Source organism: Struthio camelus, chromosome 14 (genome assembly GCF_040807025.1).
Source record: "Struthio camelus isolate bStrCam1 chromosome 14, bStrCam1.hap1, whole genome shotgun sequence".
NCBI lineage: Eukaryota > Metazoa > Chordata > Aves > Struthioniformes > Struthionidae > Struthio > Struthio camelus.
Genome location: NC_090955.1, coordinates 3,249,094 through 3,264,436, shown reverse-complemented (window position 1 = coordinate 3,264,436; position 15,343 = coordinate 3,249,094). Strand labels below are relative to the sequence as shown.

The 15,343-nt window shown below is 45.7% G+C and overlaps 1 protein-coding gene across 4 annotated transcripts in view; it reads left to right on the top strand.

Annotated features, from left to right (window-relative positions):
- The window catches only part of LOC104153249 (contactin-4), a 382,470-nt gene extending 367,528 nt beyond the window's left edge, over window positions 1–14,942 (top strand). For all 4 annotated transcript variants that reach the window (XM_068907166.1, XM_068907164.1, XM_009689042.2 and 1 more), the window contains 9 exons: window positions 2,970–3,128; window positions 3,887–4,036; window positions 4,787–4,857; window positions 6,757–6,991; window positions 7,516–7,631; window positions 8,641–8,827; window positions 9,323–9,435; window positions 11,583–11,751; window positions 13,060–14,942. In XM_068907166.1, coding sequence (XP_068763267.1) covers window positions 2,970–3,128; window positions 3,887–4,036; window positions 4,787–4,857; window positions 6,757–6,991; window positions 7,516–7,631; window positions 8,641–8,827; window positions 9,323–9,435; window positions 11,583–11,751; window positions 13,060–13,160 — 1,301 coding nt within the window. In that variant the 3' untranslated portion in view covers window positions 13,161–14,942. The remainder of the gene's footprint in view (window positions 1–2,969; window positions 3,129–3,886; window positions 4,037–4,786; window positions 4,858–6,756; window positions 6,992–7,515; window positions 7,632–8,640; window positions 8,828–9,322; window positions 9,436–11,582; window positions 11,752–13,059) is intronic.
- The last annotated feature ends 401 nt before the right edge of the window (window positions 14,943–15,343 follow it).

Here is a 15,343-nt window from a genome sequence, read left to right as displayed (position 1 = left end):
TGTTGTGCCTTTTAATACCTTTGCCCATGGAAGAATATGCATGCAGAAGTTCTTAGCCACGTGCAACGCCAAGAAGCTGTCCGAGTCTGCCAGAGGAGACATGATCACTGGACATTTAAGCAGATAAGCAGGGTTTGTCAGCCTCTCCCCGGTGGGATAACATACCGTTGCATTTCCGTATGCAGGTGCCATTTGCTGCCTTTGATGCCAGTCACTCCATCGGCCAAATCAGTAGCACTTGAGGTTCGAAGTGATACTGTGTACGGCATCTTATAGAAAGTAACGCGGGATTATCCTGGGACTTGATAAGCTCTGTCACTAAAGTAAGGAGCTAGGGAACGCAAACACTTACGCTTTTCTTCCTCTGGTTTTCGTTGCTCATCGCACATGTTGTGCTTCGCGGCGCGGGAGAGCTGCGGGCCGTGTACTGCGGACGGCGTGGGGCAGCAGCGCAAGCCCGCTCGCTCGGCCGTTTGCTGTGAGGCCTCACGTGGAGCAAAACCCAAATCGCGGCTCCACGTGCTACGCGCTGTCCAGGCAGGGACGCTGCTGCACTCGGCCCCAGGAGTCGCCCAGGTTCCCCACTGTACTGATTTGTGTATTTTTGCTGCAGCATTGTTTCAGATTAATTTTTTATTTTTGCACAAACATTTCAAAACAGCCTGCTGATGAGGACATTGCTGAAGTAACTTCCTTAGTCCTGGCTCGGTAAACAGGCAGGAGGAACATTCGGTTTTCTCAAGAGATGGACCATTGGTGACAGCAAAAATCCTATCTTGTCACTGCCTGGAGCATCAGCAGGGGCTTCGCCCTGGTGGCCCAGGGTCCCTGGCAGCTCTCTGCCTTGTCTGACACTCCCAGCTGGGCCGTCTCTTGTCACCAGCTGTAGACAAATGAGGAAATATCCATGACACCTGTAACAGAACAGCCGGAGGTGGGCTGTGACAACGGAGGGCGAGATGAAAAGCGAGTGCATACACAGAACTTTCATCATCAATTTTTAAAGTTTTTTTTTTAAATACACCCACGTGGCTGATGTTGAAGTAAGAACAGATTAGCTGCTCTGTGTCTAGGACAAAAATCAATCACTTACTTTATGTCAGGGAATATCAAACCAGAACGTGCAGAAGGAGTAACCTGTGGCACCGCGCACGGCCAAACCAGGCCGCTTGTTCAGATTTTTCATGCCATGATAATATGACAGCCGCACGTCTGTTAGCAGCCCCGAAATATTTGGGAAACTGGTGACTGAACTTGATCATTTTTCCCCCCTTTTGCCCTACAGTAGCCTTTTTTTTTTCCTTTCATCCGAAGCTGAAAAGCTGCTGGGCTCTATCAGAACAGGGTAGGTACCGTAGGCCCCCCGCGGGCAGCGCGTGAGCGGCGGGGGGCTCTGGGGCGCGCGCCCGTGCCCTGCCAAAGAGAGCCGCAGGGCTGAGTGACGAGCGGCCCGGGGCCCAGGGCCGCCCGGAGACGCAGCAGCTGCTCCGAGCTGCACTGCCTGAAGTGCTGCTCCTCGCCTAGTCTGAGACCGCCGGGTTCGTGACGGGAGTGGCGCTGAGATGACGCCAACGGCAGGGCGCTGGGCCGGGCGCCGCTTTGCCACGCAGCCCGGGAGCCGAGCTCTTAAGCCCCTTGCGGTTTTGCTAACGCTGCACGTTCAGGGGGGTTCGTCCTCTTGCTGATAGACAGCCACAGTCTCACGCTCGTTATCTCGCCTAATTGCATGGAGGCGCAGCTAATAATTCTTTGCTGTCTCAGGTAATAATTGCACGAAGGTGCCAAAGAGTCTTTTCCTGTGGTTGATTTTAGGATGGCATCTGCATGAATTGTCTCTTGAGTTCATCCAGCAATATTTCTTTGCACCCTGCTAACAAGGGTGTTTTGAAATGCTGGGAATAACCATCGTTATTCCAAAATGTGAAGGTGACAGTTCATTTCAGCTTCTGCCACGCAGTGTAAGTAATTTGTGAAGGATACAGTGAAATTTCATTTCTCAAATGAAATGAAATTTCTCACTATCATCTAACTTGTGATGAAGAGTTGAACAAGCTAACTGCTTGCTAAGGTTGCATTGCGTGGTTATTCTCCCATTGCCTCGGCAAAACTATTTAAAATTTTAACTTCTTAGAAATTAAATCTGGCTAGCCTTGCCGAAACTTTCTTTTTAAAGACAGGATATTGGAAGGTTTGGGGGTATTTTAAGTATTTAAACATGTGCAGCTCTCTGAATATCAGCGTATGAGAATTATTTTAGTCCAAAGATGCAAGAATGAATTGAAAGTGGAGAATTTACTGTGAAACTGTCCTTTTTGGGAGATTTCATCCCAAGTAGCAGTAGTGATTGCAAAGGCCGTATGATGTGGGAGCGAGGTCACCTCTCAGATAAATATGTCATATAGTGCTTTACTGGTCAACAGGACCCGAGCAATGAAACAGAAAATCCTAATACATACTCATACAAGATGCTAATTACAGAAACCAGAAATCATTCCTCACCAGCTTCTGAGTGCTTCCAAAATAGGTAATAGCCAAAAATAATATTTTCTTCTGCAGTCCAGTCCTAAACTGGCAAAAGTGAGATGACAGACTGATCCTTGGTGTGTTTTAACCAGAAGTCTTGGTCCGTTAGATAATTCAGGTATACCTCCACGTGAAAAGGCCTCCAAACTGCGTGCTTGCAAGACCAGTGGTGAGCGTGCAGTGGGGCTTGACACCACGGTGCTTTGGTGGGATCGTCAGGGCTGTGGATGGAGATGATAATCTCCAGTTTTGCATATGCATCCCTTCTCAACGCCTCCCAGTCTCATCCAGACCATGAGAAGGCCACTAAACCAGCTGTGGCTGAGTGCAACTCCTCGACAGAGACAAAATTACATCTGTCCTGAGTAAGGGATGAAGAACACAGTGTTCCTTCCTCATGTCATCCCAATGCTTTAAGCACTGCTCTCCTGTAATTTTTCTAACAGGTCCCCCAGGTCCGCCTGAAGCTGTGACAGTAGATGAAATCACTGACACCACAGCACAGTTGTCCTGGAGACCAGGAGCAGACAATCACAGCCCTATTACGATGTACGTCGTACAGGCGAGAACCCCCTTCTCCGTGGGATGGCAAGCGGTGAGCACAGGTAAATGCATCACTCAGCAGAAGCTGAGCCTGGCCCCCAAAGATCTCTGGAGACAGAAAACAAATCCATCAGGACCTACGTGTACAGGCTGAGGGAAACTAGCTCTGCACCCAGACGCTGAAAAGTAATTTCACTGACTTCAGAACACTGGTCTTTTTTTTAACTAGTTTCAGGTTCGGCAGCGCAAAGATTTAGGGTCCAAGTCAGTGCTATTACTCATCCATTTTTCTCATGAATGTTTAAGGGAAAACAGAATGAATTCCTATTTTTTGTTGCTACGGTGGAGATATACAACAGTAATTGTGGTCTATAAAGACATCCCTCAGGGACAGACCGTGTCATCTAGCCTATCTTTAAGTAGAATTATTTTCCTGATAGAGGGAAAAATCCCATGATGTAATTGCTCATTCTGTCAGAGGTTAATTTGGTTCCAGTAACCATTAAAAAGAGGAACAATGTATTTTAAAAAAATAAAAGTAAAAATAAGAAATATTTGAACTTGTTGTCTCGGCACTTTGTTTTCAAAAGGTGGCAATTTAAGAGGATTTTGTTAATAGCAGGAATCTCTGTGCTGACAGCACACTGGTTTGTGCCACCTCTTTTACTTCTTTGGCAGTTAATAAAGCATTCAAAATGAGCAGCAGTCTGTCAGTCCTTATTCAGTTCATATTTACACTAATCCCTCATTTTTAAGGGTATGTGGTCTTTAATACTATTAGTGGTTTTAATTGCACTCCTGACCTGTCACTGTCTCTTAGTTCCAGAGATCGTCGATGGTCGGACGTTCACAGCAACAGTGGTGGGTTTGAACCCTTGGGTCGAGTATGAGTTTCGAGTAGTGGCCGCCAACCTTATTGGGATTGGAGAACCGAGCAGACCGTCAGAGAAGAGACGAACTGAAGAAGCTCGTAAGTAGTGGTGGGAAACGGAGTTAGAGCTTGGAGAAAGAACTTGTCAGCATGAAGGAATGTGTTACACAGGAGAAAGTCGAGAAGTGTTTTCTACGCTTTTCTCCCTCGTGGCATGTTATTTGTGTGCACAGTTCGTACGCGCAGCATGGAATAAGCAGTGGAGTTCACGGAGCTCCTCATGGGCTCTTTTGTTCACTCCGCTACTGCTGGACATGCAGGAAGACTTCCTCCACCTGGAAAATCATCACTTTCTGTGGGGGAAAAGAGATTTGGGCGCGTTTTCTGGAGGGTGCTGTGCAGTATCCGTTGATCAGAGATGGGAACTGTAAGAGTCACAGCAAGGAGAAGGCTGCGTGTGTTGTTACAGGAACACGCATAGGGAATGACGTATAGGGAAACTTCCGGGAGGTGACTCCTCTGTTCTGTTTTAGCCTGTAATGGAACAGAATATCAAATAGGAAAACAAACGAGCCCTTTTTGTGAAAGATAAATGTTTAAACTAAACATTTAGTGACTGAATACACAAGTTAATTGACATACTTTTAATATGCCATTATTGACATACTTTTAATACACTATTTACCATAGCAAATTAGTCATTTGCTAATAATGTTTTTGGTACCCAGAAGGGGAAGGCCAGAAGAATCCTCTTGTTGTGTAGGTCTTTGTCATTTCAACACTTTTCTGGTTTCAAAATCACCACTTGCATTTTCAATGCTATCTCCTGTTTTGCTTCTTTTTTTGCAGTTCCTGAAGTCACCCCGGCTAACGTCAGCGGAGGCGGAGGGAGCAAGTCTGAGCTGGTCATTACCTGGGAGGTAAGTGGCATCCAGACCAAGAAGGAAATGAGTACGGTCCAGATCAAGAGGCACCCTTTCACCCCACTGTCTTTCCACGGACCCCCGTGTAGCTTATATAGGTTCTAAACTGCTTGCGGTGACAAGCCCAGCCAGTGCGATAAAACAGCCCAGCTGTTAAAATTCAGCTAAAATCGCTCCCTCATCGCAGGCCCTGGTGCAGTGAGGCCGATGCAGGAGTGCTGTGCGAGGGGCAGAGAACAGGCTCTGCCTTGCCGCTTACGCGTGAGCGCAGCCTCTCCAGCGCTGAGCACATCGCCGAATGGGCTGCCTTAGGGGCAGGAATTGCTCGGGGTGTAAAATAGGTTTGGTGAGGCCAGTCTGGGGAAGTCCTGGTCTGACTGAGAACGGTTGTGGCTGGCTCACAATCTTAAACCCTCATCCCCGCACTGGATTGTATGGCAGCATATAGTTAAGAGTTGGCATAACACGTTACGTGCTGGATTTTGTTGCTGCTGCTGAAAACTCACAAGAGGAGATACAGAGAGGAAAAATGTTTAATATTCCTTAGGGCAGTCGGGGTTAGAACTTTAGTCATTTGTCTGCTCATATTTTCATGTTACGATGCGATGAAGCTGGCATATTTTTCCTAATAACGAACTTCACTAGACATGCTAACACTTCCACTGAGCATGACTGTTGACCAAGCTGGCAGAATGAATCATCAGAGATATTTTTAAGGTTATTAAAAAACTATAAATGGCTTTTTATCCTTACCACACAGCCCAATGTGCTAAATTTCCTCCTCCCTTAGACTAATTAGTTTCACTATATCTCTTAAAGATATTCCAGTGTGTTTCAAAAACACATATGGCAAGACCATGATCCCTGACTTTGAATCATAATTTGCACGAAATATAATCTATATTGCAATAAAATAATCAGCTTACGCTCTTAAATGTGCAGAGGCCCTTTCTTGTGCTGTAGTATTGTTTTGAGCTGTAGAACCCCAAACGGGAAGCAGCCACCAACAGCAACCCCTGCCCGTGCTCAAGCACCATCAGCTTCTGTGAGACAGTGGCCCTTCATAAGGATCACTTTAATAAATTGAAGCTTTGATTTGCGATACACCTTTTTGGAGGGCTACAAGCCCAAGGCCAGGAAATGGCAGCATATATAGAAGTGACCTGAAGATGATAGGTTGTTTTTTCCAGTTGTTACCTGTCACTTACCTGCTGTTCTCCATCACCCTTAGGACAAGTCACTCACTGCCATCTTGATCTCTTAATGCATCATGTCATACAGGATCTGAATACGCAGCTGGCCTGGCTTGAGTCCCTGAATGAACAGTGGGCCAGCACGTCTGTGCTCACAGCCGGTGCTGGGGAGGGGAGCCAGACCTGCGGCGGGCTGGGACATGACTCAGAATATTTTCTTCGGGACTTTGCATAGGGATCCAAAGATGTGGGAGCAGCTGCACATGTTTGGAAAGCAGGAGCTATGTCCTGGATTCGCCTCCCCCAACTTCAGACACTTAGTCATTGTAGCACCTAAAATCGGTCGTGTCATTGCTCTAGACTCCCTCTCTAGTCGATGAGGAAAAATAGGCACCTGCAGAAAATGAATTAAATCTTAGGTGGGGCAAAGTGTCTCCTAGAGATACTGCTTTCCCCTCTGACTGCAGGGAGCGTGTAGAGCACCTGTAAGGCTCCCAGCGCAGACGTACCACTTCAGTACCTAACATTAGCGTGGGATAAATTCAGGCTAGATGCAAAGTGGAACTGCAGCTGTCTCCTGTTTCTAATAACCTACTTAGGACAGTAATTTTAAAAGGACCAGCGGGCAATAGATAGCGTGCAAAGAGAAAGAAACGTGTGCTCACGCTGAAAGGGCTCCTCCTGTGTGCTCTGCCACCTGCAGACGGTGCCCGAGGAGCTGCAGAACGGCGGTGGCTTCGGTTACGTGGTGGCTTTCCGGCCCTTCGGCACCGTCAGCTGGATGCAGACTGTCGTGGCCTCTCCTGACGCCTCCCGATACGTGTTTCGCAACGAGACCTTGCCGCCCTTCTCGCCCTACGAGGTGAAGGTGGGGGTATACAACAACAAAGGCGAAGGGTCTTTCAGCCCCGTCACCGTCGTCTACTCGGCCGAGGAAGGTACGGCGTGCCGCCGCGTCACCCTCGCCGTTGTCTTGCCATTGAGTGCGTGAGGCATTAACAGGGGTCGAAAGGGTTTTGTATCCACACTGACATATCCTTTGATATCTAATCTTTGCTCTGATTTATAATAAATGGCAAGCCATGATTAATTCTTTTGATAGTCATTGAAACAACATTAATCATAATGAAATCTTTGGCTATTAATGGAGAAGTAATATATAATCTGGAAAGAATTCAGCTGAGATTTAGTATGAATTAATGTCCACTGATTAGCAAATGTTCCCTCTTGTCCTAATTGCAGTACATGGTATTCTGGGCTGAGGTTAGTAGTGACATCTTATTATTTCTTATGCAGAGAAGTGCAGTCTGGCCCAGGGCTGGCGGGGTGTCATTTTGAAAAGTGAAAGTTTGTTTTGGTTGCCTGCTTCTTTTCTCATGTAACGAAGAAAATCCCTTGAAGTTTGTAACTAATTGAACATAAAATTGAAAACTGAAATTTTATTGTTAACTCTTCTATCCAGAACCGACTAGAGCTCCAGCCAGCGTTTTTGCTAGAAGCCTTTCTGCTTCAGACGTTGAAATTTCTTGGGCTTCCCCTCGAGAGAATCCGAATAAAGGGAGGATACAGGGCTACGAGGTAGGAAAATGAAACGTGGCATTGTTTCAGTGCTCAGCGTTGAGGAGACACAGAAAGACACAGTGGAAAGTCATTTGAATGCTGTTGCTCACGCAGCCTGCTCAGGAGGCAGGTTGGTTCCTGCTGAATATTTACTTCATTTTTTCCTGCAGCGGTCAGAGATTTCTCTTGCAAGGTAAAAGATTCTGCCTGTGTCTATAGGCAGCCCGGCTGAAAGCGGAGCGCCGGCCTCGTTAGGGGAAGCTGGCGTTCCCCGAAGACCGGGGCAGGCGGCCGGATCTGAACTCAGTGTAGTTAAGTGGAAAATTGAAGTCTATAAATTGTGTCATTTTTTCCATCTCAAACCAAAGCAGGCAGAAGTACCGACCCCTGAATTTACAGACAGAAGCGGGCGTTTCTAATTATTGTGGTCTCCTCGGAGATGGAAAAAATGGCAAGATTTACAGAGATGAGGTAGAACATTGCCCTAATGGGACTTGCAGCTCCAGGATGGTGTGTGCAGCCCTTTGCCATTCAGCAGTAATTAGGGTCACATTAACCGTTCAGATAAACTTCACTTTATTAGACACAGTATTTCACTTGCTGCTGGTCTGTGACTATAAAGAGCTACGGCCTCGACGAGCTCCGTGATACTGAGTTAAGAAGGTAAATGAGCTTTGGTGGCCAGCCTCTGTCTGAGGTCTCAAGGACCGGAAGAAAGTGATGCAGCCGTGCTTATGTGTAGCAAGGAACGAAAAGAGATGGTAGCAGGGCGTGGGATTTGCCTGCCTTGGGCTTGCCGTTTGGGCAGCGGTGCAGAGCTCACAGGGTCCGCGGCGACAGCAGCAATCTAACTGCAGGAGGTGCCGCGAGCTGCAGAGCCTGGCCTGAGGGTCAGGCCTTGCACGGACCAAAAGGTCGTGCAGAGAATATTTATGGTTTGTTCCGTATTCCACTTAGCAGCTAGCCAAACTCATGGAAAAGTTTCCTCTTACTGAACTGAGGAAGTAAAGCCTACTCTGTTTTTCAGGTGCGATATTGGAGACATGATGAAAAGGAAGAAAATGCAAAAAAAGTTAGAACTGTTGGTAATCAAACATCCACAAAAGTCACCAATTTGAGAGGCAACGCACTGTATTATTTAGCAGTCAAGGCGTACAACACTGCCGGGACAGGACCCTCCAGTGCCACAGTCAATGTCACAACAAAAAAACCACGTGAGTAGTTGTGAGGAGAGACGGGGGTCCTGCGTTCGGAGGGCGACTACAGGCTCTTTTCTCTGTCACTTTCAAGCTTTCTCCAGTTTGAAGGTGCTGTGAGATTTTTCTTTTGCTGGGTTCTTTGCACACAGGGTTTACCAGCCTCTTTTATAAAGCTCTTCTCCATGTTAAGTAAGCAGAGCATGCAAAACTGAAATCACAGCTGTGCGGGGAAATTAAATATTTATCTCGTCGTTCAAGAGGGCTTTTTTCTTCTGATCTCAGGCATGTTGAGCAACTGGCTGAATCCTTTTTCATTTAGAGCCTTGTGTTGTGTCGCATCGTCTGTGACCTTGAGGACACAGATCAGTGAAAGAGCACATTAACTTTCGAGAGCAATAAGACTCGGTACAGGCTCAGCCATGGCAGTCGAAGCTCCATCGGTGCTGGGAGGGATCATACGGGGAAGCGTTGCTCCTTAGGAATGGTAATGCCTTCTGTATTTTGATACAGCACCAAGTCAGCCCCCTGGAAACATCATATGGAATTCGTCTGACTCCAAGATTATACTGAACTGGGATCAAGTAAAAGCCCTGGATAATGAGTCAGAAGTGAAGGGATACAAGGTAAGTATTCTGTCGGCAAAGGGCTGCTACTTGACTGCGCTGCCTCCCTCCCTCCCGACCCTCTGCTTCGGCAAAGAGTTCTTCTTAAGTTGTAGCTGTCTCTGGGCTCTTGGGTAATGAACTTTCCTGTGAATCCAGTGTCAAGTTTGCAGTTTATGAAAAGACCAGATTAAGTGATTTTTCATGATAGGGTTTTCCAGGTTAAAACGCTAGAAATAAGGAGCATATCAGCGTCTAGGGAGCCTGCTCTGCCACCGCCCTCGCTCCCAGAGAAGCGCGTCTCGGCGCGGTGCATCCGCACCCCAGCGGCGCCCAGAGGTCGCCCACCGTGAAGGTGGCAAACCCGTCCCATCCAGCTCTTCGTCCCAGCGTGGGCTGCTTCCGGCCCCGGAGGCTTGTCGGCTGCTCGCAGCTCCCCTGCTTCCAGGAGAAGTCTTCCAAACGCTACAGTAGGCTCAATAATCGCAGATAAATAAAATGCTTTTTTAATAGCTCCATTTTCTTCAGAAAGCAGTGCCAAAAGAAAGGAAAGAGAATCCTCATTAGTAGCAGTTTTAGTAGGGTATAATTTAACCAGAGAGAAATCTTGGGAGGAGTTCAGCTCTATCACCTTACACAAGGGTTTAATTTGGCCCAAAGAAGATACCTGTGTGCAACTGCCAGCCGTTGCCTGGAGGCTGGAATTGTACACACGTTTTCCACCAGAACTGGAAATGATGAAGGAGCCAGGTGTGCTTCATATACTGTTCACAGTCTGACTTTCTGGCTGTGTCACATTTGTGAGTCTGTGCCAGCTTTCCTGAGTTTCTGCACTAACTTTTAATCATCTTCGGTGCACTGTGTTGGATTGTCAAAAATAAGGTATTCCTCAGGGGTTTCATTCAAAACCTCCACTGATTCTCTGCAGTTTGGACCAACTTTACACTACATATTTCAGGTTTGAAATGCAAATTAAAAAGTCAGTTAAAGGGGGTGAGAGAAACTGTAGTGACCCCGAAAAAGGAAACTTAATGTTAGAATAATGTAGCCAGATTCCTTCATGGGTCTCAGCACAACGTTGCCTGTGGTCTTCTTTTTTCCTGGAAATCTTATATTTTATGTCATAATCTAAATTAGCCAAATTTCCAGATCTTAGGAAAAGACAGAAGGTAAAGCAAAAAGGCAATTTATTCTGGGAAGTCGGTTTGACACTACATCAAATACCTCAACTCAGTTTCTTGAAGAAATGTAGTAAGTTTTGACATCTCTAAATATGCCTCAGGATTTATTTTAGCTCAGTCATTAGTAAGGACTAAGGAGACACTGCATTTGATGTCTCAGGTACCCCGAATAGAGAAGAAATGCTTATGAATCTTCCTATCTTGAGGAAAAGGGATATTCAGCACCTTGCATTTAGGGGATAAAAGCTGCAGTATGTTAACGCTCGATAGGGGAGGAAATTCTCCGAATGTGAAGTACTTGCAGGGGGATTTGTGAATTCAGAGTTTGCAGGAGCCTCGGTTAGCCCTCCAAATGGGGACGTGGTCCTTCTACAAACGTTTTCTGGTCACAAGCTGTAGCAGAACCTGCTTGTTTCTGTGTTTTTCTATTTACTAATAGAAGCGCTTCCTCCTTTCGTTCTTCTGTCTATCATCCTGGGAGTAAAGAGCCCGGAAATGCCCTTTTGGAAAAGCTATTTCTGATAGACAGCCTATAAATTAAATCCCGTTTCTGATGCAGGCCAGTGTTGGCTGGAGCTGGCAGCGAGGGAGAGCTTCCAAAACTGCCCCCGCTGTTGGGAAACACAGTTCAATCAAGCCGAGAGACCAAGGCGGTCTGCCAGTTGCCAGGGCCGCGTTTGGTGGCTGCAGCTTTAAGCTGGCACTGCGCATCCGATTTCCGATATAAAGTCCATCCTCCAAGAGGTACCGGTGCGCCAGGTCCCGCGGCTTCCTCCCATCGCAGAGCCGGGCCGCGCCGGCGCAGGTTCCTCACCAGAGCGCGCGCCAGGCGCAGAATAATGCGTCTTCGAAATCTGTTCCTGGTTGTGAGAGAGTGAATCCCGTGGCGCTCGGGACATAGAGAGACCAGCAGTAAGTCTGGAAGCTCTTACGGAAATGAACGTTTCTCGTGTTTCTGTCTCCTCTTTTCTCTCGCTTTTGCTCTAGGTTTTATACAGATGGAACAGACAGAGCAGTACCTCTGTGATCGAAACGAATAAGACGTCTGTGGAGCTGTCCTTGCCTTTCGATGAAGATTACATCATAGAGATAAAGCCATTTAGCGACGGCGGTGACGGCAGCAGCAGCGAGCAAATCCGAATTCCAAAGATATCGAGTAAGAACGGGGACGGCTGGGTTTGGGCCGGGCTTTGCGCGGGCCAGCAGTGCGAGCGTGCAGCCTGTAGGCCGCCGGCGTTGCCCCTGCCTCCCCCTTGTCTCCGCGCGCTCGCTGTCAGGGCACATCGCTTTCACCCAAATGACGCTTTGCCTCGAGAAGCAGGGGTGAACCAGAGCGTTGAAGCTGAACCGGGCCACGCGGTAGGTCTGCCCGTTCCTGCTCGGCGAGTTGAAATCCAGATTTGCCCAGTAGCAGCAGACGTTACAGCCCCAGCTTTTGATTTCACCCTGAATCGAGATTACCCTGTAAGAAACACCATAATGTGTGGTTATATTTGTATTTAAGATTTCTAGACTCTTTCCACTCTCTTGCTTCCATGCTCATATATATATATTGAGCACATTGTTTCACTGCAGCTCACCATAACTAAATATAAAATGCAATGTTCAGAGGCTTCTAAATTTATAAGGCTACTGTATAGCAATATTCCATTGTGTTTTGGATGCATAAATATTTATGTAGGGAAATGAGGTTGTGCAGAAGAACAAACAGAAAAGAAAGTATTTTATTACACAGCATTGCTTTTGCAAAATCTCCATGTCCCATCTTCCATTAATAATGCCACAGTTTATAAACTGCATTAAATCAGGATCCTCTGCAATGCAGGAACAGGGCATTAAAATTACAGCAAAGAAAAAAGAAAAAAACTTTAAAAACCCCTGGGTGAGATCAGAATTAACTCCAACGCAGGTATACACTATGGTTGTATAAAACGTACAGAAGAATTTAATCAGCAGACACAGGAGACCAAGGGAGAGCAGGAGCGCATGCCAGCTCCTATTTGGCTCAACGCAGTGGGCCACAAAGCTTGTGTGCAGCTCCTTGAGGACACGGGCCGTGCCAGGCTGAGGCCGTAAATAACAGCTTGAATATAGCACAATCGTAAAAAATAAGCAAACAGGCCATGAAGTAATACAATTGTGAACGCACCCTCAGCGCAACACCGGGAGGAATTCAGGTAGAACCAAAAATTCAGTTAGAGGAGTAAAACCCAATAAACGTCGGAGCGCTCCTGGACTTGGGAGGAGGCACCGGCGCGGAGGCCGAGCCGCTGCGGCGCGTGCAGGAGCCGCGCACCTCTGCGGGACGCCCCGGCTCTTCCCATCTCTGTTTCACCCTGCTCTTCTCCTGCTGATGTCGTCGTGCTTAATCGGAGGAAACCGCGTTAAAAGCGATGGGGCAGAGGGTTGCTTAATGCCCGCCGCTGTCTTTACTGTTGGTTTTTCCCCTCTCTCCTTTCCGCAGATGCGTACGCGAGGGGATCCGGCTCGTCCACGTCCAACGCTTGCACCTTGTCAGCCATCAGCACAATAATGATATCGCTCACAGCTCGGTCCAGTTTATGACAAAAATTACATCAAGGACTTCTTGTTTATAATATAAGCAACATTTAGCTAGTTGTTTTGAAGACACCCAGTACTAAGTAATATTGTGGTTTGAGTACATCTTACTACTGGAAAAATGTTTATGCTTCTTTAGGAATGGCATTATACAGTACTTCCTCAAAGCAAATATAGCTTTGTCTGAAGTTTCCTTGGAAACTCTGCAATGCACTGAAAACATCTGTAATATGATGTTACCAAAGCAGTTTACATATGTCCTTATATGCATATTTTTTATTATATATTTAGTGTTTTATAGAATTTTTTAAAGTTAACATATGATGTAGATATTAATTTTTCCTCTGCTATAAAATGCTATGGACAACATTATCATAAAAATATTATTTGGGATTTTTTCCTTTATGACTGAGAGTTCAAAGCTGTTCTTGGTAAATTGGCTGCAGCTGTACTGTACAGATTTACAAGGCGACACAGCAGCAGAACTGTTTCCGATCTGGTTCTTAATGCAGCTGCATTTAAATGGCAATTATGATCCTTGTGTTAAATCAACTGCTTTTAACACACAAGGTGTTTTACGTTTTATTTAGAGGACTAACTCGAAAGACAAGACAAATTGGAAATAATCATTAAGAACGTTATAATCTCAAAAAATACGCAATTTTTTGGTTATTTGTGGACTGCAGTACATGTAGCTAATGTTTGGACTTCACGCAGTAAGGTTCCATTTTTACTGTCTTGAAATAGCTTTGTCTTTATCATAGTTAGCATTAAATTGGATAGGACTGAAGATACTGCAAAGACGTAATCGCCGCCTCTAGTGACACAAAGCGAAAGGTACTGGAGCAACTGAACAACATGATTCTGACCTTTAGGTGCCCTGGTGTAAACCCAGCTAAATCGGTGTTGCTTGTCTGGATTTTATACCACGGAAGCGCGAATACAGCAGCTCTGAGATGTTCAGCTACCACGGGTTTCATCATCGAAACATTCACTTATTTTCAGTGTGCATTTTAACGTGATTCGTAATTCTTCATGACTCCACTATAGCGAATGTTTGTGAAATCTGATTTGAATCCAGATCATCCGATAAAATGTATCATATTTCTAGGGACTGTCACACGGCAGTGTGAAGGGGCTCATATGAATTGGCAAGTAATCTGCGGGGAGGTATCACCTCTCAGCAGTTCTGTGCTAGGAAGTCTACATTTCTTTAGAAACTTTTCGTAGCAATCGGAAGGCATAATAGAATCACACTGGAAAATGACGATATCCACAGCAAAATAATTCTTCTTAAGAGAAGGACTGTTTGTTACTATGGGGTAATTTTGTAAGTTCACTCAGATGGGATGATGCTAGTAAAAGGCAATGGAATTTTCTATAAAATTTTCAAGTTTAAATGCGCTGCAGTGGTTTATTATTATTTTTCCTGATAGCTTGAACTTGCCTGTAACTTGTCTTTTTTGCTTACAAATAATACAATTAACTTTTAGACCTTCTAAATATATTTATTCAGTAACTCATAATCAGGATTCCACTTGTGTAGAAGTCAGGGGTGTTGACCAGAGAAATATTGTCAGTATTTCAAGCTGTGTTCCTTTCCTAGTTTGATATGGTTACTTCTATGTAAAAAAACGAAAAACAAAAAAAACACAAAAACAAGAAAAATGGAACAAAAAAAGCTTATGTAGTTTTCTCCCCAGTGTAAATGATATTTATCAGTGATCTAGCAGATGTAATCTTTTTTTAAAGGTATTGGTAATAAATATTCTGTCATTTGTAAAGATACCTGTCTTCAAGGAGCGTTTTTCCTCCGCATGTCATTGTAGCTGGTGACAAATTTAGGCGCTGCCATAGGCAGCATCTTCCTGGGTTGTCACTGACTTGCAGATACAGACCAGGAGAGGCCCTGGGGCTGGAGCCTCTGTGGAGGCAGAAAAACCTACCTGTGTCTTCAGTCTAAGTCTGCTTCCAAAACTGACCAAACAGTATCTGAGTGGATGAATTTGGGGTGATACCGTCTATTTACGTAGATGATGACCTTTCCATGCTCTCGGGGTAGAACCTCCACAGCTTCAGAATCTCAGCTTCTCACTTAGATGTGGAAAAAGAAGAAGAAAAAAAACCAAACAGCAGTCACCATCCTCACGAACGTTTGTCTTAACGATGCCGTTTAAACCCTCTGAGAG